This window comes from Dermochelys coriacea, chromosome 24 (assembly GCF_009764565.3).
Source record: "Dermochelys coriacea isolate rDerCor1 chromosome 24, rDerCor1.pri.v4, whole genome shotgun sequence".
Lineage (NCBI taxonomy): Eukaryota > Metazoa > Chordata > Testudines > Dermochelyidae > Dermochelys > Dermochelys coriacea.
In genome coordinates this window covers 801,103-824,172 of record NC_050091.1, presented here as the reverse complement: position 1 = coordinate 824,172, position 23,070 = coordinate 801,103, and the positions used below count along the sequence as shown (strand labels likewise).

Sequence of the window (23,070 nt, the reverse complement as noted above, 5' to 3'; positions counted from 1 at the left end):
TGCACTGGCCTCAACAGCACCAGCCCAGTCGCCTCTCAAGATGAAGAGTCCAGCCTGTGAAATATACACCCAACAAGCAACAGCCCAGTACATGTCCCTGCACAGAGTCTACGCCCTTTGTTTACAACAGCGTCTAACACAGCAGGAGGGGTCGATCATTCTTTTGGTGCATAAGGCCCGAGTGCCTGAAGGGCCCTGGGCAACAGATGAGCCAGACCGTGCCAAAGATGACGAAGCCTGATCAACGGCAGGCCAGACGTGACTCTAAAACCCTCCACAGGAGACAAACATTCCAAGGTCTCGCTGACGGGTGAGCATTCCGCACAGCTGCCACGCCCACAGGGTCAGCAGCTGCAAGCTCCCCACGGTCAGACAGTTAAATCCCCCCTGCCCTGCCCCCTGCCACGTCATGGCGTTAGAACACACAGCCACTGCTTGGGCAACCCCTTGGAGCCCCTTTGGGATCACAGGCTCTCAAGCGCACTTCCTTTGCTCACACTAACATTGGCCAACTCTGCACAAGAAGCGGGCTCAAGCTAGCGCTGCGCAGGGACCAGAGTGATCTGCCTGGCACAGCTACCTGCAGTACTCGGCTTTACAAAGCACCAGTGCCCAGTTCCCAAGGCCACGCACCTGCCCGAGCCACTGCTGAGACCTTCCCAAACAGCTCCCAAACTCAGTCAAAGCTCTGCAGCTGAGCACGTGATGGGTCTGCTCGCCCCAGAGCCAGGTGTTGAGACGAGGGATTTACCGTTTGGACACGTTACCCTTCGCCCCCCCAAGAGCAAACCAGAGCTACTCAGTCTGCCAGCACAAGCAGGGAGAGGCAGACTCCTTGCAGGCTGGGATGAGGAGAGGCTGCCGGCAAGCAACAGGAAATGAAGAAACACCAGGAATGTTTCCAGCCGGGGGAGGAAGGTGAAATCACAGCTGGACAAAGGTTACCAGGGATGTAAACACCAAGTGGGGCCCCCAGCCCCGCTTCCTGTGGGAAGGGGGCGTCTGGTGGGGGGAGCCAAAGGAAGCCACACGAGGCACAGTTACAGCTAGTCACAGCTTCCCGTCCTTTGGCTCCACTGCATCCAGGCTGGGACTTGAGAGCAATACCGCCCTGCAACCCACATGGGAAAAGGAGCGACTTGCTCCCACACCCCGTCCCAAGTGGAACCCAGTTACTACTGACAAGAGCATTGACATCAGGCTCCTCACTCACTGGAGAGCAGCCAGTGCTGGCCTGTTCTCACTCCTCCTGGTCAGGGAGCGGGGCTGCCCTGGCAATCACCCTGCAGGGATGGAGGCTGAAAGCAAGGTGGCTACGGGTGTCATGTTGGGACCCAACCAGCCCAGGTCTGAGGCACTGGGAGCCTGGCCCCATCTCACCCTGCCAGTGGCCCTCGCTTACTCACCATCTGCTCCATGACACGCAGGGGAAAGTACAAGCACCCAGAGGCTCCCTGCCACTGGCAGATAACCGCCCCGCTCAGGGTGCCCCACAGGGACGTCTCGCGGACCCCTAGACTTTAACTGCCCAGCAAGGAGCGAAAGACCACCAGGGACCCAGCGCAGGTGCAGCGACGGTAACTGGCCCATGGCTGGGACCACCTACAAAGGCCGCGGGGGTGATGGAGAACAGGCAGAGAGGCGACTGGGGGGGACAAAGAGCGAGCGAGGGGGCTGCCAAGGGGGGAAGCTGCATGCACCGGGGAGGCTGCGGCGAAGGGGAGCTTGGGGCCAGTCCATGAGAGGAGCAGCACGAGCTGGGGAGACGCAGGCAGGTTTCTGGGGGGCACCAGAGCAAGGGGGTTTGTTGCACCGGGGAGCCTGACCCCCAGAGAGCGGCGGGCGAAAGGAGCTGTGGAGGCGTCGGGAGCTGAGCCCCTGCACGGGGCACCACAGGAAGCGGGGCAGGGGCGGACAAAAGGGGATCGGACCAGGGCAGCACTGGAGGCTGGGGGACGGAAGCGATAAGGCGCAGGGCAGGACTGGCGGGCTGGGCAGCGGAGGGGATCGGCCCCGGGGGATCCGGGACGGGATCGTGAGGGGGCGGAGGGGATCGAGCCCGGGACGGGATCGTGGGGGGGGCGGAGGGATCGGGCCCGGGGGATCCGGGACGGGATCGGGCCCGGGGGATCCGGGACGGGATCGGGGCGGGGCCGCAGCGGGTCTCACCGGGGCACCATGGAACCTCCGGGCTCGCTCGGCTGCCGGCGGCCGCGGCTCCAGCACAAACTTCTGCCCGGACCCTCCCTCAGCCACTCACTTCCGGCCCTGCCGGCCCCAGCTCGGCCTCAGCGGGCCCCGTCACGTGACGGGGAGCGCTCCGATCCGACGACACGCGCCGGCCGCCGGAGACGAGCCAATAGGAACGCACGCCCCCTTTCACCCCGCCCACGGAGCGCCTGGGCGAACGCGCGCGCCCCTTCTCTCGGCTTGGCCAATGAGAGCGCTAGGGATCCGGCCGGGGACACGCCCCCTGCTGGACTCAGTCAATCGCCTCTCGGGCGATCACGTGAGAGGCGTTCTCCCCGCCTCCTCCGGCTGGGCCAATGGGCGCGGGGGGCGGCAGCGTTTTGAAAGCGGCGGTTGCGGCCGACGGGGAGGGCGTCGCGACGGCCCGGAGCGCGCAGGGGCTGCCGGGAAGGGGGCGGACCGCGGGGCATGGCGCACAAACAGATCTACTACTCGGACAAGTACGACACGAGGAGTTCGAGTACCGGTGAGAGGGGGCGGGGCGCGCGGCCGGGGGGGAGGGGCACCTGGTGGGCTCCACCCCCCCTCCCCCCCCCGCCGGGCCCCTGTCTGGCGGCTCTGCCCTGGGGCCCTGCGGAGCCCGGCCCGGGGGGCCCCGCCCGAGAGACTCGAGGCCGGGCTCGGGCCTAGCCCCGCTGGGGCGCGGGGGGAGTGCGGGCCCGGGGGCGTGTCTGTCCCAAAGATCCGCTGCTGGGGGCCGCCCCCCGTGTCGTTACCCAGGGCCCAGGCGGGCCCGCTCCGGCCGCGGGGGGCGAACGGGCCCCGGCCCGGCTGCCGGTAACCGGGACTGCCCGCGTCACCGCCCGCCGTCTTCCTCCTGCTCGCAGGCACGTGATGCTCCCCAAGGACATCGCCAAACTGGTCCCGAAAACGCACCTGATGTCCGAGTCCGAATGGAGGAACTTGGGAGTTCAGCAGAGCCAAGGCTGGGTCCATTACATGATCCATGAACCAGGTCAGTGGGCCGGGATTCAGGTCGCCCGGCCTCTGGGCTGCTTTGCTAGGCTGGGATCGCGGTTCAGCCATTCCAGTTAGCACTAGGGCTGAGACTTCGGGATGCTGGGCTTGGGGGTTTTGGCACACTTGGGGATGGCGGGAAGCCAAAATCGTATTGGGTACCGTATACGGGGCAGGTTTCGTGCTGCATTCGCATGTGTAATCATAATGACTTCAGTAGGAGTTAAGTGTAACTAAGGGGGGTGGAATTTGGCCCCCAGCTGGTTTACTGACTCAACAACAGGAACATCCCAATTACCTGCAACATTAGAGTCTACAGCACAGGCCGAGCCTTCTGTTACTAATGGTGATGAGCTTTGCAGAAAGAGACAGCACCCACATCAAAATCAGAATTTAGAGACTCCTGCTATTGTAGTTCCTTCCTAGGGTAATCCCTGCTGCATGCTAGTGGGGCTGCTGTTTATGGTCAACTTGTCACCCAAGTGGCCTCGGGGAAAGAACTGAAGCTGAGTGTTCAGTATGCCAAGTGAGGTGCTGAGGGACAGGGTATTGTAGGTTTCCAAGTAGCAGCCGTGTTAGTCTGTATTCACAAAAAGAAAAGGAGTACTTAGAGACTAACACATTTATTTGAGCATAAGCTTTCGTGAGCTATAGCTCACTTCATCGGATGTATTGTAGAAGTGATCTTTTGTAGCAATATGGGATATTCAACAGGGAAAACTGTTGTCATCAATCAACTGGGATCCCTCTCAGTCTGCAAGCTTGAGCACATTTGAACTCTGGGGCTGTTGGCTTGCTCCTGGGGGAGACGTAATCTATAACATGACTATATAATGACACACCTGGCCAAAGGGGCTTCTGGCAAATTGGATTAGATTGTCGGTGTCAATTTACAGGGCTCCTGGTCTATGGTTTTATTCCCTCTCCAAACACTGGGGACTAGGGAATAAGTGAACAGAACGCGTATGCATTTTAACCTGCAGATTGTCCTAATGCCCTGCTCTCCATCTCCTCTCAGAGCCTCACATACTGCTGTTCCGACGGCCGCTGCCAAAGAAGCCAGAAAAATGAACCTGTTACATCTGACCTGTGTATAGAACCTCCCTCTCTGTCTTCTCTTAGATACATGCACCTTTGGAGGTTTTGTCTCCTGTTTTAAAATATCTGACAAATGTTTCAATACATTAAAACTCCTGGCGATTAACTTCAAGCAAATCCAATCATCATGACAATAGTGGCTGGTAGAAAATGACTTAACTCAAAACTAGAGTCTGGCCTTTACATAAGAAATATCCTGTTGTATAGAACCCAAAGATTCTTACCTACTGAGTGTCAATGCTCTCCTGAGTTCTACTTGAGCAGAGAGATTTTTAACTGCAAAAATCTAGACTTCAACAGTTGAAGCATAAATATTTTAACATTGTTTGGCACGTGATAGTCGCTGCTTGTACCTTTTACTCCAGGGGGTGTGTTGGACTTTATTCGAGGTGGACACTGTATCCACTTCCTTGGCATCTGCTTTAACACTGTTTTGATATGTATTTTTGAATCTGTATTTTTGAATAATTTTTAAAGTTCTAGAAAGTCTGTTCAAAATCTGTGGTTGAACTCCTTCAATAAAGAGGAAGTTGGTTTTTTTTTTTTAACATACATGGGTTTCCTCTCATTCATCTGAAACAATCCTCTGTCACCTTTTTGTTTTCTAACACTGGATATCTTCCCCCCGTGGGTGTTGCTAACATGTCTTTGTTTTGTTTCATTTCATTAGTTTTCAAGTGTTAATTCTCCACAGATGTGTAGAGAGAAATAACTTTGCAGGATTCTGGTAATATGCCTTAATCTCATTTGCTCTCAGAAAATCTTTCCTAAAAGAGATGAGACTATTTAACTCTTTAAAAGGCTTATTACCTCACTCTAAGTACCCAGCATTTCTCTAAAACCCACCCCTGCCCTTTGTCTGCAAAATTAGCCTTGAAGCCCTAACATGAACTTTCAGTCCATCAAGGCAATAATCACAGTAGAGAGTTTAAGTAGGGTTAGGTCTTCAGCATTCAAGGTTTAGAAAAGGGGCCTGAGAACCCCTGAAGGGGTCACAAGCTGTCAGCCTCCACCCCAAAGCCCACTTGCCTCTGGCATTTATAAGGGTGATAAATTAAGAACACTTTATATATATTTAAAAGGGGGGTTGCACTTGGAGGCTTGCTATGTGCAAGGGGTCACCAGTACAAAAGTCTTGAAAACCACTGGTTTAGAAGACATCCCACTGTCTGTCTAGATGCTAAAGCTGGTTTTCCTGGTGGGGAGATTACCTATGTCCTTTTTGGAGTCTGTATCAGCACTTGATGATGTTTAGCTCCTCTGCTTAGCTCATAGAGAAACCGGTCAAGCACTTGACGGGGGGTAGCTGCAGGCCTCTGAATCCTCGTTGGTCCCCTTACTGGTAGCTTTTTTTCTTTCTTTTTTTTTTTTAGTGCAGCATGACTGAGCAGTGAAGCAAGGAGCTAGTTAGTGTAAAGTGGCATGGGCAGGAACCATGCCCCTGGCTCTAACTGTGTCTGAAACAGTCTGCCAGAGCCAGCTGCACTCTGGTGCCCATGGGTAGGGCCCCGTGGTGTAGGGAGGGAAGGGTAGCAAGCCTAATTCCTGCAGCATGCCACAATCCCAGTACCGTGAAACTCGCTGGGAAGGGCACATGCGTAGCAACCCACGGGCTAGGCAGCAAGCCCGGGTCCCAGCACCAGAGGTCCCAGGGAAAGGTGCCTAGGTAGGGCCTCGTGGGGTGTGGGGGGACAGCGGAGCCCATCCCTGCAGCGTGCCGGGATCCCAGGGGGCGCCCGGGAAGGGTCCCCGGGGCACGCCGGTCTGTGCCCCGCCCACGGGACGATGCAGCCAATCAGCTGCTAGGAGTGCCATTGCTGGAGGTCTCCCTCCACAGGCTGCAATGGTTCAGCCCTTGCCCGGAGAAGGCAGGATCTTCCGGCTCCGACGTACTTCTCTTTCGCTCGGGTCAAGACTGGCCAATCAGCTCGCATTTAGAGTCTTCCTGTCTACTGACTGGCATCCCGACTATCCAATGAAAGGAGAGAGGACTGAGGCGGGGCTTCACTCGCTGTGGGCTGGGGGCGGGGCGGGGACTGGCGGCGCTGGCTGCCAACGGGTGGGACGGAAGGTGGGGGGGGTGGCCGGACTCCTGGGTTCTCTCCTCCCCTCTCTGGGAGGGGAGTGGGGGCTGGGGGGTCAGGGCAGGGGGCGCTGGGAGCCCCGACTCCTGGCTTCTCTGCCCGGCTCTGGGAGGGGTGGGGGGCTGGGGGGTCAGAGCAGAGGGGGCTGGGAGCCCGGACTCCTGGGTTCTCTGCCCGGCTCTGGGAGGGGTGGGGGGCCTGGTGGGTCAGAGGAGGGGGCTGGGAGCCCGGACTCCTGGGTTCTCTCTCCGGCTCTGGGAGGGCAGTGGGGCCTGGTGGGTCAGAGCAGCGGGACTGGGAGCCCGGACTCCTGGGTTCTCTCCCTGGGTCTGGGAGGGAGTGGTGTCTAGTCGTTAAAGCGGGGGGGGCTGGGAGCCAGGACTCCTGAATTCTCTCTCTGGCTTTTGGAGGATAATGGGATTTAGTGGTTAGGGGCTGAGAGCCAGGACTCCTGAGTTCTTTTCCTAACTGTGCCCCCACTCATAGTCTGACCCTGTTTCCAGCTCTCATACCCCGTCTCTCCCTTTGGGTCATTTCTCTGCTCTCTCAGGCATTCACATTTATGCCGCCTTAGCATCCTTGTGAGCGCTCTGATGTTTGGTTGCAGGTGCCGTTGTCCTAGAGATGCCTGGGTGTCATCTCTAGAGCTGGGGGGACCCGACTACAGGTGTCCATGCAGTGGGCCCTCAGGATCTGCAGGAGCTTTGGGCGGGTGGGACGGGAGAGCAGGACTTTCCAAACCATGGCTGCACAGAGCAGCACCCTCCCTGCGCAGAATGGCCATGATGCCGTGACAGCCGGGATCATCATCATTGGAGATGAGATCCTGAAGGTAAGGTACTGCCGCTGTACTGTGCGCTCCCTAGCTGCTCCGTCCTCTGCGCCACGCCCGTGTCGCACCATTTGGGGTCAGGCTCCATATAGGCAGAGACTGGGACACCAATTTCTGAGGCTGGCCATGAACTTTGTCTTCCCCCACGCTTGGCCAGATTGCATCACCCATGCTCACCTTGGTAGCGCCTCATGCTGCGGGCTGACCGGGGGCTACTTGGCAGGATGGAGGGGCCCCCATTTGGCCTTAAGCTAGTGGAACTCACCCAAGAGTCCCTGTCGAGTTTTATTCAGGGGCCTAGCTAGGACATCCCCATTGTGAGGAGGTCGAAGTGCACGGCCTGGACAATGTTCAATGACAGCACCTTCCCCCTGAGGGTCTGAAAAGTCCCAGGCATTAACCACTAGTCCCCACTCCCTCCCAGAGGCAGGGATGGAACCCAGGAGTCCTGGCTCCCAACCCCACCCCCAGAGGCATCTCCTAGTTCTGCAGCATGTGGCCAGTTGTGATGCACCGCCCCTTTGCTGGCTGGGAGGTATCTCACAAAATTTTTGCCTATAGGGATTCACCCAAGACACAAACTCCTTCTTCATGTGCCAGAAGCTGCGATCGCTGGGGGTGAAAGTTGCCAGAATCTCTGTGGTCCCCGATGACGTCGATACCATCGCTACAGAGATCTCCTCCTTCGCGGCCAAGTTCACCTATGTGCTGACATCGGGGGGCATAGGCCCCACCCATGATGATGTGACCTTTGAGGCGGTGGCCAAAGCCTTCGGAGAGCAGGTTTGCCCCCACCCAGAGCTGGTCGCCCTGGTGCACAGGTTCTTTGGCAAGACGGACGCGTGTTGCCCCGAGATGAAGCTGGCGCACGTCCCTGAGTCCTCGCTGCTCAATTATGGCATGGACAAGAGGACGGGCGATACCTTGAAATACCCCCTTGTCAGTGTGCGCAACGTCTACATCTTCCCAGGCATCCCGGCGCTGCTGGAGCGGGCGCTGGAGGGGCTCGGCCACCTCTTCCTCAACGAGCAGACCCGCTTCCACTCCCGGGAGATGTATGTCAGCGCCGACGAAACGTTTCTGGCACCCGTGCTCAACCAGGCCAACGTCCGCTTCGGGCGCCACACACACCTGGGTTCCTACCCTGACTGGGTCAACAACTACTACCGTGTGAGGCTGACCCTAGACTCAGAGTCTGAGCAGCACCTGGAGGAGGCCTACAGCTTCCTGATGCAGAACCTGCCCCCTGCGCTGATTGTGCCCCTGGTGACAGACCCTGTGGCACGGGCAACCACGGATGTGTATGCTCTGGCTGAGTCTGGTATGGCCTGTGAGCTCTTTGGACAGGGACTGTCTCTCTCTGTGTCCGTGCAACGCCTGGCATGATGGGCGGGGCTTGTAGGCACAGCTGTAATGTACTGCTAATGATGGTGGAGAAGGTCTTTGGAGCCTCCGTGTCCTTGGGGATCGGGCAGGCCTCGTCAACGCCAGTCTACGGAGACCAGCCGTGCCCTCCCGGCATAGCAGCATTGGCAGAAATCTGCTTAGGGTGGCATAGATTGTGCCAGTTCCCCGCACCGTCACGGTTCTGCCAGTATAAATGCATCTGCGAGGGCTCGTGGCAGCAGAGCTGCGTTAGTGAAATGTCCCCAGAGTCGACAGCTGGGCAGGGTCACCTGTCAGCGCTGTGTGGGTCTTGGGGTCGGCCTCTTCCTCCCGGCACGGCTGTGTTACACGGGCACATGGGGATGGATCTCAAGGATGGTTTTGCTAACCCCGTTCAGACCCCCCACCCCCAAAGCCAGGCTTCCTGGGGCCCTATGGAGAGAGGGTCCCTTTTCACATAGTGCTGGAGGACAGTTGGTGGGTCTTAAAGGTGATGGGGAGCAGGGGAGTGCTCGCAGCTCCCTGGCCAGGAGTGTAACCAGCAATCTCCAAGATGGGGCAGCCCCAGGCTTTGAGAGGTTCGGACCTACCCTGCTGGCTGCTGAGCCTGCCTCATCCCTGAGCGAGACTCCATGCAGCAGGTGGAGCCGGGGTGGGGGAAGGGGGGCAGGAGGCTCCGAGCCCAATTCCCCATCGAGAGCCCACCCCCTGGTTCCTCGCTGACCCCTCTCCTCTGTGGCAGGTTCCGCCCTGGGCCAGAAGGTGGCAGCAGCGCTCCGGACCATCGAAGAGGCCTTGGATCGGTTCAGCCTGGCCCAGATCTGCGTGGGTTTCAACGGGGGCAAGGACTGCACGGCCCTGCTGCACCTGTTCCACGCCGCCATGCAGAGGTACCCGCTGCTTCCCCTACCCCGTTTGCAGAGCAGGGCCCGGCCTGCAGCAGAGCCACCCCCAATGGGCTGGCTGGCCTGGGCATAGCACACAAAGGAGGAAGTGACGTCTAGGGGTGGGAGTCAGGACTCCTGGGTTCTATTCCCAGCTCTGGGAGGGGAGAGGAAGGGCAGCTATTGGGGAGAGTCACAGAAATGTGGGGCAGGAAGGGACCCCGCAAAGTCATCAAGTCCAGCCCCCTGCGCTGAGGCAGGGCCAAGTCAAGCTAGACCATCCCTGATGGGTTTGTCCAACTTTCTGAAACTTCTGCTGTGGTAGAGAGTCCACTGCCTCCCTCTCCAGAGTGTCACTTGTCTATGAGTCAGAAAGAGTTTCCTGAATCTCCCCTGCTGCAGATTCACCCGTCACTGCTTGTCCTGCCTCCAGTGGAGTGCAGTACAATTGATCCCCATCTTTAGAGCCACCTTTGCAGATTTGCAGGCTGTTCTCAGGCCCCCTCAGTCGTCTTTTTTCAAGACGGAATGTGCCCCGTTTTTGAGCCTTTCCTCCCAGGTCAGGTTTTCTAAACCTGCAATCAGTTTTGTGACTCTCCTCTGAACCCTCCAGTTTGTCCCCATCTTCCTTAAAGTGCAGTACCCAGAACTGGACACAGGACAGCTGGGGCCTCAGCAGTGCTGAGCAGAGGGTGACACTTACCTCCTCTGTCTTACACATGACACCCCCAGGAACATGCCCTAGAAAGATAGTGGATTTTTTAGCAGCTGCATCATTTGTTGACTCCTATTCAGGTTGTGGTCCACTGTAAGCCCCAGACCCTTTCCAGCCGTGCGACCCCACCCCCCCAGTTAGTCCCCGTTTGTAGCTGTGCTTTTGGTTTTCCCTTTCTGCCTGTCGTGCTTTTGTCACGGAGTCCCCGGGCGATGCTCTGGAACTGCTCCCTACGAAGCCAGTCGGACTCTGGGGAAGTCTCCTCTCTATGAGCAGACTGTCTTTAGGACACCCAGCTCACCCGGCTTCCCCCTTCCTGGGTCTGACCTCGGAGCATTCAGCATCCTCTGCCCCTCCATGCGCTTCCCACAGCGAGTCCACCCATGCGGGGTCCTGGGGAAGCCAGAAGGTCCTGCCCCACAACTCCACAGTCAGACGTGACTCTCAGCCAGCCAGTAAAACAGAAGGTTTATTGGATGACAGGAACATGGTCTAAACCAGAGCTTGTAGGTACAGAGAACAGGACCCCTCAGCTGGGTCCATTTTGGGGGGCAGTGAGCCAGACAACCCTGTCTGCACTTCACTCCTCTTCCCCAGCTAGAGCCCCAAACTGCCACCCCCTCCAGCCCCTCCTCCTCTGGGCTTTGTCCCTTTCCCGGGCCAGGAGGTCACTGGCTTCCTTTGTTCTCCAACCCCTTTAGCTCTCACCTTGCAGGGGGGAAGGGCCCAGGCCATCAGTTGCCAGGAAACAGGGTGTCGGCCATTCTCTGTGTCCAGACCCCTGCACACACCTGCCCTCTGGGGCTCTGCAATGATCATACACCCTTATCCCACCCCCTAGATACTTTAGAACTGCCTAGGGGAAACTGAGGCACCCCCACACTATTCAGAGGAAACATTAAGAACAGTCCCGCTTCGTCACATCTCCCCCCCCTTTGAGGCCGAACTGAGTGGGGTCACTTTAGCAGGTGACCTGGGGAAGTTCGAAGCCACCAACATTCCCATGGATGCCCCAGCATCTCTCCCGTTCCTTGGTGGGAATTACACCAGGCCCTTCCAGTGTCTCGCCCTTCCTTAGGTTGGGGGTGGTCGATAGCACTCGCATGTCGCATATGGGAAGGTTTATGCGGGCCGTGCCCTTTTGCCACCCCAAAACCTCCGGGGGTCAAACTGAGTTGGGGTCTTCTCCCAGCGCTCCAGTCTGGAGGCCTGCGATTCAGGCTCTCTTGGTTAAGAGCCCCCATCTTGACCTGGGCCACAGACTGTTCACTTAGAGAACTAGCATGGAGACATCCCTTTCTCAACAACCTTGTCTCCCCAACTAGCTGGCCAAACACAGCCACTTGGTTATAGGACGGTTTAACTTTCTTAACAGTTTTCACTCCATCTGAGACCTTCTCAAAGCTATCCACACTGGATCCTTCAACAGGAAACTCAGTGGTTTCTGTCACAGCAGAAAATTTCTGGCTGTTAGGAACTGAAACTTTCTTGATTAAATCACTTTCACACCCTTCAGTTGCAGTAAACTGCTTGCAAAGATTACCACAAGGATTCCTTTCCCCAGGGGCTTTTCTATGCAACAATTCACCCTTCACAGAAATTCTGCCCTTACCCTCTTTACCTAGGGCTTGCTCTAGAGAAACACTTTCCTGAGCAACAACAGACTCTTTCTGGGTCTCACTTACATCCAGAATCACCTCTAGCCCATCAGGCGGATTCCTACACAATCCCCTTTCAGGCAAATTCACAGACTTCCCAAATAAAAGGTTAGAAGCATTCGCCTTCCCTTTGCCACACACAAGTTCAGGAATCTTTTCCTTCTTGTTACAGGTTTCCACACCCTCAGAAGGTAACACAGTCAAATCACCTTTCTGCTCTCCTTGTGCCCTGGCTAGGATCTCACCCTGATTAGACAGAGTTGCTACACCCTTTCCCAGCTACACACTAGCAACAGGCAAAATACAAGCACCAGAATTATCTGGTCTCTGGGATTTTACATAGACACTAACTGAATGCGACCTAGTTACAGGGCCAGTTTCCCTAGCAGACACAAACTTAGGACCATTCCCTTCCTGGGCTTTAGCTAATGACAGGTTTCAGAGTAGCAGCCGTGTTAGTCTGTATTCGCAAAAAGAAAAGGAGTACTTGTGGCACCTTAGAGACTAACAAATTTATTTGAGCATAAGCTTTCGTGAGCTACAGCTCACTTCATTGGATACAGTGTGCTGTAGCTCACGAAAGCTTATGCTCAAATAAATTTGCTAGTCTCTAAGGTGCCACAAGTACTCCTTTTCTTTTTGGGCTTTAGCTGAATCCAGAACCAACTCTGAGACAGCTGCACTATTCTCAACCATCCCAGGCTGAAAGGCCCCTTCTGCCTGCTCCACAGACAAAAAAGAAGACAAAGGACACACTTTCTCCTTTCCCAGACACACAGCTCGGGATCATTCCCCTGGTCCCAGCACACAGGGCTGTTCACAGACAACTGCTTGGAGACCGGGGTAGCTCCCTCCATAGGCCAGTCAATACCCCTGACAGACACAGGCACTTTTCCTTCACTGTCACAATTCTCCACCCAGCTAACAGGTAAGGTCCAGGGACACTCATCTGCCGCTCTCCTCGTCTTCTCACCCTGCTGACTAGACACAGCCATCAGCTCACAAGGCTGCCTAGGCTCATCCAGACTTTCCTTACCAAGCACCTTGCCACTCCCAACAGATCCCCTGCCCTGCCTGTGTCTCCCCGCACTCAGCTGGGGTCTCAGCTCCCACTGTGCTCAGCGCTGCCCTTGCTGTCCCAGTGGGGATAGGCAGCGAGCTCGCTGCTTTCCTCACTGCATCAGAGCCAGCGTGAGCCCCCTCTCCGGTGTGCAAGGGGTAGGGAGCATCTCTCTCTCCCACTCAGCCCAGGGGTCTGGTTACAGGCAGGCAGGTATCCTGAGCCTAGCAGCTCCTCCCCGCTGCCAGCCAGGTCATCTGCATTTTCACTGACTATTTCCCTCTCCGCCGATTGGTTCCCTGGATTCAATTTCAAACCCTTGGCTGTTACAGGAGCAGGGCCTGGATCCTGTCCCAAAGAGACACAGTCACCCCCCAACAGGGTCTCACAGCTGATATTCTGGAGATCCCCAACGACCAGCCAGCCCCACCCCTCCTGTGTCTGCACAGGGATCTGGGCCATAGGCAGGATGAGGGGCTTCATCCCTGGGATCCTCACCCAGCCCCTCAGCCTCTGAGGCTGCGCCACCCGGAGCCTGACAACAGTTCTCTCTGTCCCAGGATCTCGCCACCCCAGGAATGTCTCCCCATTGGCCATCACCTTCCGCTCCCACTGGGGGTCCAAGGGGCCTGACCCCAGGAAACTCCACACAGACATATAGACTGGGACCAGGAGTGGGAGCCTGTCCAGCTCCCCACCCATCTGGGGAGTCTATGGCCTTGGGACCCAGCAAGGGAGCTAGACACCGGAGCTGTTCCTCTGGGTCCCCCCGGTTCAAATCGCCAGCCTGTTCAAAGGCAGTGAGGTGGGCATCCACATCCTCCCTCCCCCCAACCAGGGGCAGCAATTTAGTATCGAGGTTCCCTGCGGAACTGGCACCCCGGGGTCTATCACGGCTCACCCCTGGGAGGTCCCCTATGCCTCTCCGCTCCACCATCGCCAGTTCATGCTGCTGCGTCTCCTGCAGCTCTTTCTTGGACTCTCGCTGTCTCTCACAGTCCTCTTGCTCTCTCGGACTCAGCTCCAATCCCATCCGTCTCCGATCTCCCGATGGGGAACCCGATCGTGAAGACCCTCGTCTGGTTGGGGACAGGAGTCTTGGGGATGCCTGGCTACTGCTCCAGCTGCTCCCAGATCCTACTATAGCCCCATTTGGGGTCAGGAATCTGTTCCTTAGGGCGATCATCCTCCTCCAGCTGCACGATTAATTGTGCTTTGGTGAACTTTCCAATGCACAACCCTCTCTTTCTGCACAGGGTTATAATGTCCTTCTTAAGGAGATGGTGACAGGCCATCACTCCCGCTTTTCCCAAGTTGTTGTGGACTCACAGGCCTGTGTGCTCTCAGCTTCCCACAGTTTCCAGGGAGAGCCCCTAGTGTGCCAGCCCTTCTCGAGGTCACCACCTCTTTGCCAGGGTCGAGCTGCAGACTCCTCCGCCCCTAGGACCGCTCGCTGCAATCCCCAGGGGAACCCTGTTACTGCAAAAGTCCTTCTCTCTCCCAGGGCCAAGCCGCAGGCTCCTCCGCCCCGAGACTGCTCACCGCAGTCCCGAGGGGGACCCCATTACTGCACAGTCCTTGCTGGTCACACACTCCCAGGGGTTAACCGCCCCCCGAAACCGCTCCTCTCTGAGCCTTCAGCACGCCTGGTCCTCGTCAATCCCCCTTCATTTTACTGCTCCCCAGTCACTTACTGTGGGAAGTGCCATCCATGGAATGTAATACATCCCACTTCTGCCACCAGTTGTCACGGAGTCCCTGGGTGATGCTCTGGAACTGCTCCCTACGAAGCCAGTTGGACTCTGAGGAAGTCTCCTCTGTGGGAGCAGCCTGTCTTCAGGACACACAGCTCACCCGGCTTCCCCCTTCCTGGGTCTGACCTCGGAGCATTCAGCATCCTCTGCCCCTCCGTGCGTTTCCCACAGCAAGTCCGCCCAGGTGGGGTCCTGGGGAAGCCAGAGGGTCCTGCCCCTCAACTCCGCAGTCAGACGGGACTCTCAGCCAGCCAGTAAAACAGAAGGTTTATTAGACAACAGGAACATGGTCTAAACCAGAGCTTGTAGGTGCAGAGAACAGGACCCCTCAGCTGGGTCCATTTTGGGGGACAGTGAGCTAGACAACCACGTCTGCACTTCACTCCTCTTCCCCAGCTAGCCCCAAACTGCCTCCCCCTCCAGCCCCTCCTCCTCTGGGCTTTGTCCCTTTCCTGGGCCAGGAGGGCACCTGATTCCTTTGTTCTCCAACCCTTTAGCTCTCGCCTTGCAGGGGGGAAAGGCCAGGCCATCAGCTGCCAGAAAACAGGGTGTCGGCTATTCTCTATGTCCAGACCCCTGCACACACCTACCCTCTAGGGCTCTGCAACGATCATACACCCTTATCCCACCACCTAGATACTTAAGAACTGCATAGGGGAAACAGGCATCCCCACACTATTCAGAGGAAACATTAAGAACAGTCCCGCTTCATCACAGTTTTGCACTTGTCTTTTTCTTAATTTCATTGTGTTGATTTCAGATTCATTCTCCAGTTTTGTCAAGGTCATTTTGAACTGTAATCCCGTCCTCCCAAGTGTTTGCCATCCCTCCCAGCTTTGTGCCATCCACGTATTTTGTAAGCGTGTGCTCCACTCCATTATCCCAGTCAACAGTGAAAATACTGAGTTGTACCAGACCCAGGCCCGACCCCGCAGGACCCCGCTAGATACGCCCTCCTACTCTGACAGTGAGCCACTGCTAATTACTGTCTGAAGATGGCCTTGGAGCCAGCTGTGCACCCACCTTATAGTAATTTCATCTAGACCCTGGCTTGCTTGTGAGAATGTCATATGGGACTGTGTCAAAAGCCTCACTAAACTCAAGATCTCTCACATGACCTGCTTCCCCCATCCCCTGGGCCAGTAACCCTGTCAGAGAGGGAAATTGAGCTGGTTTGGTATGACTGACAAATCCATGCTGGCTGTTCCGTATCGCCCTGATCTCCTCTGGGTGCTCACAACTTGATAGTTTAATAGCATATTCCAGGATCTGTCCAGGGATTGAAGTTGGTCTGACTGGGGTATAATTCCCCGGACTCCTGGGTTCTGGTCCCAGCTCTGTCACTGACTCGCTGCGTGGCCCTGCCCAGGCCAGGACAGGCTGCTGGGGATGGTGTGTCATGGTGACAGATGTCTCTCTCTCCAGGCGATTCCCACAGCGGGAGGAGAAGCTGCAGGTGCTCTATATTCGCATCGTGTCCCCCTTCCCCGAGATGGAGCAGTTCATTCAGGCCACCACCCAGAGGTAAGGGGGGGGGGGCTGTATTTCCAGGTAGCTCCCCACTTCCCTGCAGTTGAACAGCTCTGTACTGGGACCAGTGCTGGTCAACATATTCATAAATGATCTGGAAAAAGGGGGTAAACGGTGAGGTAGCCAAGTTTGCAGACGATTCTAAATTACTGGCGATTAAGTCAAACGAGTTACAAGGGATGTCACACAACTGGATAACATGGTAACAAAATGGCATATGAAATTCCATGGTGATAAATGCAAAGTAATGCATGTTGGAAAACATCATCCCAACTATACATATACAATGATGGGGTCTAAATTAGCTGTTAGCGCTCAAGAGAGAGATCTTGGAGTCACTGTCCTCTGAAGAATCTACGCAGTGTTTAGCAGCCGTCAGAAAGGCGAAGGGAATATTGGGAATCCCCCATGATCTGGGTGTCCTTAAACCTCTGACTGCTAGAAGCTGGGACTGGATGACAGGGGATGGATCACTGGATACTTGCCCTGTTCTGTTCATTCCCTGTGAAGCATCAGGCACCGGCCGCTGTCAAAAGACAGAACACTGGGCTAGAGGGCCCATTGCTCAGACCCATATGTTTCATACGTTCTCATGAACCAGCCAGTTCATTGGGATGGGGGCCTTGACATCCCCACGGGGTTTTCCCACCCTTGAATGTTGTCTCCCCTGCTGCTCTTTCTGCGTCCCAGGTACAACCTCCACCTCTGCACAGTGCAGGGCCACATCCAGCAGGCACTAGCAGACCTGAAGGCCCAGCACCCCCAGCTGCAGGCTGTGCTGATGGGGACGAGGAGGACCGATCCCTATTCCCGTACTCTGACGCCCATGTGTATGACCGACCCCGGCTGGCCCGAGTATATGCGGGTGAACCCCCTGCTGGTGCGTCATGGCACTCGGGCCGCTACTAGTGGGGGAGAGCACAGGGCAGGGAGCAGGACTCCTGGGTTCTATCTGAGCTCTGAGAGGGCAGTTGGCTCTAGTGGGTTAGAGCAGGGGGGCTGGGAATCAGGTCTAAGGGATGACACCTTGGCGCCCCTCTCCTGTCCGGCACTTCCTCTGACCCCACCTCTCCCCTCCCCACAGCATCCATCCTGCCTCCCCTGGGCAGCACTGCTTCCGCTCCTGCTCAGACTCTAACCCCTGTGGGTTGTCTCAGACCCTTCCCAGCAGTGATCCAGTCCCGAGCTGGTTCTCCGGACGAGCCCCAAGAAACCTGGGCTAGGGGTTAAAGCTGCTGTGTGCCCAGGTCCGTGCCCACGGCTCCCTGCCCTCCTGTGTGCCCAGATCTGCGCCCCACAGCTCCCCGCCCTCCTGTGCGCCCGGGTCCGCGCCCCACGGCTCCCCGCCCTCCTGTGCGCCCGGGTCCGCGCCCCACGGCTCCCCGCCCTCCTGTGCGCCCGGGTCCGCGCCCCACGGCTCCCCGCCCTCCTGTGCGCCCGGGTCCGCGCCCCACGGCTCCTCGCCCTGCCGTGCGCCCGGGTCCGCGCCCCACAGCTCCCTGACCTGCTTTGCAGTTCCCTGTTGTTTCACCCTTCCCCCCAGCCCCAGCTGGCCATGCTGAGGGGACGGTCGGTGTGTCCGAGAGGGAAGGCACTGGGGGGACAGTGACAGTCCTGATGCCTTTGGGGAAGGGATGACGTGGAGCAGGGACTGGCTGAGCCCCACACAGCCCTCTCCCCACCCCGTGCCCACTGGGCTCACAGCCAGCCGGCCTCAAACTGGGGGAGGGAGCCAGGAGTCATGTGCCGAGGGTTCTGTGTGGCTGCTGTAGTGACCTCTCTGTTCTGCCTGCAGGACTGGACGTACCGGGACATCTGGCAGTTCCTGCGGGCGCTCTTTGTCCCCTACTGCATCCTGTATGACAAAGGGTAAGAGCCTGGCTCGGGGGGGCGCTGTGCCTCCCCTCCCCCAACCCCGCCACTGCTCCCTGAGCCTTTGTCCAGCAGGACCAGCTGGGCTGGGCTCCATGGCGCTGGGGGTGGGCAGCTGGGGGTCAGTGTCAGTCGGGTGCTGCCCAGGCTCTGGAGGGCAGAGTGAGGGCTGAGCAGTGTGGGAAGGGAGCTAAGGAGGTGGCAGGATGGGGCGGCGTGATGCACGGGGCCAGATGCCTGGCCAGACTCGCCCCATCCAGGATTGTGCAGAGAAGCACAGAAGGAGGCACTGGGCAGCACCTGGCATCTAGGACCCATTGTGCCCCCACCCTGCTCACAGCCTCCCTCCCCCTGTTGCAGCTACACCTCCCTGGGGAGCATGAGCAACACACAGAAGAACCCGACACTGCGCTACACCAACGCCCTCGGCCAGGAGAGCTACCGGCCGGCCTACCTGCTGGAGAACGAGGAGGAGGAGCGCACCTCGCGCCAGTGAGGTCCTGCCAGGCGGGCCTCGGCCACAAGAACCCCCCACTCGGCAGTGAACTGGACTGAGCGCGGGCTGCTCCCCCGGGCACTGTCGTCGGGACACCCACCCGCGGCTCTGCCACCTCCTCCGCCACGGGCACTGCCTCCCATCCACCTGGAGCAGGGCGTGGGATGCACCTCATGCCAGCCGTGTGCCCTCCGCCGGCTGGGCACTGCTGACTGGGGCATGCGGAGGGAGGGCCCAGGGGCCCTATGAATAAACCTGCTCACCTCAGCCTTCTGCCTCTCCTGCATCTCCTGCCAGCGCCGGCTCCCTGTGGGTTCAGAGCATCACCTCCAGGGTGTGGGTCAGTGGGGGTACATGGCAGCTTGGCCTGAGGAGGGCAGAAGATTCTGGGAGATTGGATTTGCAGAGAATCTGACCCCTCCCTGGGACCACTGGCAGGGAGCCCCCCAGCCAAGGCTGACCACAGCTAGAGCCCCGCCAGTGCTGCTTGGTCACTGGCAACGTCTGCCCCTGGCACCATGTTTCCCCATCCGCACTCTCCCTGGGTGAGCGCCAGGCCTGGAGTCCCATGCCCATCTCACTGGTGCCACCTGGGTACCAGGGGCTGGGGCCCCATGCCCTGTCCAAGGGGAGGTCTCCTAGGGAGGCTGCCCCCCTTTTCCATCAGGTTCAGTCTGGTTGGAGGCCAGGCCCCTTGGGGGCGGGAGCAAGCAGACCTGCTCGGGCAGCCAAATGCCCAAGCCTGGCGCAGGCAGCAGCCCCTCCCCCACCCTGCCCGGGGCCGTATTCATGCAGCCCTTTGAGCTGCAAAGAATCCAGTAGCTTCCAGCCTTTGCACAAGGGGCTGGGCTGGGTCACGCGGCTCCCCCCTGCCCGCCGCAGGGCCCAGAGGCGGCTCATCTCCGCACGATGCATCTCCTGGGCAGACGCTTGGCCTGGCAGTCCCGGTCCCTGGCCCGCTACCCCCTGGCGCGGCTGGCACCTTACCCCCTGCGACGGGCGGTTCAGGGCATGGTGCGGCCGGGGCCCCTCCCCAAGGGCCCCGTGGGGCAGAATCTCAGCTACTGGCTGCTGGACGTCCTGCGGGAGTGCGCCTATGTTCCGCTATGCTGCTGGTGCATCAAGGACCTGCTGGACTAGCCCCCCGCCCCCTCGTGTGCTGTGCTGTCGCGTGCTTTTCTTCCCAGCCCCCCAGCCCCTCCACAGGGCTAGACCCACTGGCTGCACTCTGTGCTCGCCTCACCCCATGCTGCTGGGAGCCTGGAGCAGACCGAGCTCCCACCGGAGGGACGCTTTGGGATGCTCTGAGCCTGTAGGAGGTGGGTACAAAGGTCCCCCAGCCTTGACACTGCCCCCTGCCTAGTCAGCCCAGCGCTGCTCAGAGTGTGGGGCCGGGATCCGAGCCCCTTCCCAGGGATCCAGATCCAGCGGGTGCCACCAGCCAGGCCGGGGTGTGTCTACCCCCAGCAGGCAAATCCACAAGTGGCTCCCCCAGTGCCCCTGTCTGCGGCTAGCAACGGCCAACAGGTGAATGGGTCGGGCTGGCATGGCCACCCCAGGACCACGCAGTTCAGAGCCATCAGAGTGGGGCTCCAAGGACACCTTCCTTCCTTCCCAAATGCCAGCGTGCCCCAGCCTGGCTCCCCCTCCTGGCACCCTCTGCTCAGCAGGATCCCCAGGGCAGTGGGAGGTGCTATCACACCTGCGGGGACGGGCAGCTCTTTCCCCCCACGTCTGTGGGCTCCAGGCTGCCTCCGAGCCGCGGCTACTGGCTTTGTTTTCTCCCCTCTAGCTGGAATCCTGGCTCTCCAGCCCCGACGGGACGGGAAGGGGACTCGATGGTGGGTGCCTGGCCCCCTGCTCAGCGCTCCCCAATAAACCTGGGCAATGCACGACTTCCCCGAGTGCTCCATCCGCCTGCTTCAGCTGCCCTGACGCCAGGCCCTATGAACCTTCCAAACATCTACCCCGGCCGGGCCTGGGAGCTGGTCGGGGCTGTGTGGGGCGGGGGGCAGGGCCCACAGCGGCCAAGTCTCTGGGCCGAGTTTCCTGCAAAGCTCCTGCTGTTTATCCAACTTTTCCTTCCTGTGCTTGGGACATTATCAGCATGGGCCCAGCCCCCTCCCCCAGCCAGCCCCCGCTTGGGCAGGCAGGGGTCCCTTGCCCAGCACACTGGGACGCCACTCAGAGTGAAGCTGGCATGGGCAAGGAAACGAGGAATGGCCCCGGGGGGCTGTGCCCTGGGACGGGGGGCTCTGCACAGCTCACAGGGGCCAAATGCCCTGGGCCAGGACCTGGCTCGACCCCCAGCGGGAGCATCTGTCCCCCCTCGGCCATGGAGCCCCGGCGCTGGGCAGGGAATGGGCCCCTGGGGCTAAGCACCAGGCAGTGCTGCCTAGTGGTTTGGGCAGGAAGTGCCGAAGCAGCCCAGCTCTGGTGCAAGGCTCCCTGGGAGCAGATGGTCTGCAGCCAGGATGCCGGGGTTCTTGTGCCAGCCCAGGGTACCACAGCTGAGCACAATGACATGAGGGGCATCAGAACCCACCACTGCCTCCCGCAGCACAAGGTTCCCCTGGGAGGGCTCGGGCAGCACCGTGCTGTACCACCTTTGTCTCAAGGTCCCAGGAGTCCTGGCTCCCAGCCCCCCTGCTCTCACCACTAGCCCCTGCTGCCAGCCCTCCCCTCCCCTCCGTTTATCTGGCTGTGACTCAGTTCCTTGTTTAGAGAGTTGCTTTCTCGGCCTGTCTCCACTCCAGGCCGTTTCCTGTCTCCTGCCCCCCAGAGCCAGGGGGAAGCTGCAGAGGCGGGAATGCACCCAGCGGGCCAGACTGGCTGGAGCTCCAGCAAAGGTCACAGACCGACCGGCCACTGACCAGCAGCTTGGCATGCACCAGGCCCTGCAGGACCTCCCTGGCCCGGGGCATCCCAACCACAGCCTCCCCCTGCCAGCCTGGGCATGACTGTGCAGGTGACTGGGGGAGCCCAGAGGGAAGGCTGGGGGTGGGGCATGTGTATCCCCAGAGCCCCTCGCTGCGCCATGCCGCCCGCCCGGGAGAAGGGCTGCCCCCTGGCACTGTCCCGGCACCGGCGGGCCCACTGTGCAGAGGCTCCGCGGGGCCTGGGCCCGGAGCAAAGCTGAGTGGCTGGCGCCAGCACAGCGGCCTTATCTCAGTGGGAAGTTGGGAGCAGGAAGCCCGGCTGAGAGTGGGATAAGGGCCCGTTTACATTAACCGCCTTTCCATGGAATCTGCTCCCACCCTCTTAAAGGGACAACCCCCCAGCGCCAGCCTCGGGGAGCCCCCCCCCCACAACCTGAGCCAGCTGAACCCCAGGCCTGCTCAGCCAGGGCCCTGGGTGTAGGGCTGGTGGGGCGGGGGCTGGCTAGGCAGGGGGGAGCAGAGAGGAGGCCAGCTGGGGGGGACAGCAGTGTGGGGGCTGGCAGGTTTGGGGCTGGCAGAGCGGGCCAACGGGCATGGGGCTGGCAGAGGCGGGGTGGGGGTAGCAGTGGGGCTGGCAGAGCCGGCCGACGGGCATGGGGCTGGCTTCTCAGGCCAGTAGCCTTGGTGCGTTGGTGTGATTGCCCAGGGCGCCCAGACGGGGTGGGGTTCGAGGCCTGGAGCCCGTCTCACCCCAGTGCTCTGCCAGGGCCCCGCTCCCCCCAACCACGAGGGACCCAAGAACCAGAACTGGAAGGGGTGTGACAGCAAAACTGGCCAACCCGGAAAAGACATCAAGATGGCCCCATGCTTCAGAGCCCCCCGTGCTCCACAGAGCCCCCACCAGCACTGCAGAGTCTGCCTGCCCCACAACACAGAGCCTCCTCCACTGGGCAGGGCAGACTCCGGCTCAAGGGGCAACCCAACCCCAAGGCAGCATGTGACCCCCACTGGAGTGTAAGCCCCCATCTTGCTGGTCCCTCTGGCCAATTAATGCCGTGAATCAAACCCAAGATGGGGGTCTCTGTGTGAATGGGAACCCCGGGGTGAGCTGGTGCCTGTCCACATGCTGCCCAGGTCATGGTGAGGGTCCTGGCATCTGCCCAGCTCCTGGCCCCTTGCTGCACTTTGCTGCCATCCGTCTGGCTGTCTCTGGGGCCAGTCCACACCCCCCAGCCCAGGACTCTGCCCCCCCGGGCTTCCCCTCACTCCACATTCCCCCCTGCCCAGGGCTCTGCCCCCAAGGTCCCGCTCAGAACCCCCCCGCCTGGGGCTCTGCCCCCACCGGGGTCCCCCCACCCCACCCCCAGCCTGGGGTTCCCCATTGCACTGTTTTCACTGAGCTCAGCTTCCCTCCTTGCAGCCCAGCCAAGAAGTCTGGGCAGCCTCGAATCAATTAATTCCCCCAGCTGGGAGGGCCGTGGGAGGGGAGCCGCCGGCAGGAAAAAGCCCTGGCCACAGAGTGCGCCAGGCAGAAGTATCCCAGCCGCCCGGAGAGCAGGTCCCTACCACTGAGCCCCAGCGCCAGGCACCACACCCGCCAGCTGCCCCACTGTGA

The 23,070-nt window shown here is 59.3% G+C and overlaps 3 protein-coding genes across 3 annotated transcripts; all 3 read left to right on the top strand.

The window, feature by feature from the left end:
• The first annotated feature begins 2,643 nt into the window (after nucleotides 1–2,643).
• Nucleotides 2,644–4,844, top strand: CKS1B (CDC28 protein kinase regulatory subunit 1B). The gene is given in 4 exon segments (XM_038383204.2): nucleotides 2,644–2,695; nucleotides 2,698–2,716; nucleotides 3,078–3,205; nucleotides 4,226–4,844. Coding segments are annotated over 4 exon segments (237 nt in total). The 5' UTR covers nucleotides 2,644–2,658; the 3' UTR covers nucleotides 4,279–4,844.
• A 1,467-nt stretch (nucleotides 4,845–6,311) lies between these two features.
• Nucleotides 6,312–18,843, top strand: FLAD1 (flavin adenine dinucleotide synthetase 1). Its single transcript, XM_038383196.2, has 8 exons — nucleotides 6,312–6,376; nucleotides 6,997–7,221; nucleotides 7,783–8,542; nucleotides 9,350–9,497; nucleotides 16,104–16,202; nucleotides 16,899–17,088; nucleotides 18,004–18,077; nucleotides 18,441–18,843. Exons 2-8 carry the CDS (start codon nucleotides 7,063–7,065, stop codon nucleotides 18,574–18,576), a joined length of 1,566 nt encoding a protein of 521 aa, XP_038239124.1. The 5' UTR covers nucleotides 6,312–6,376; nucleotides 6,997–7,062; the 3' UTR covers nucleotides 18,577–18,843.
• Nucleotides 18,844–18,962: 119 nt separating this feature from the next.
• On the top strand, nucleotides 18,963–20,479 carry LOC122457345. The gene is made up of 2 exons (XM_043501844.1): nucleotides 18,963–19,895; nucleotides 20,369–20,479. Exons 1-2 carry the CDS (start codon nucleotides 19,145–19,147, stop codon nucleotides 20,452–20,454), a joined length of 837 nt encoding a protein of 278 aa, XP_043357779.1. The 5' UTR covers nucleotides 18,963–19,144; the 3' UTR covers nucleotides 20,455–20,479.
• Nucleotides 20,480–23,070: the final 2,591 nt, after the last annotated feature.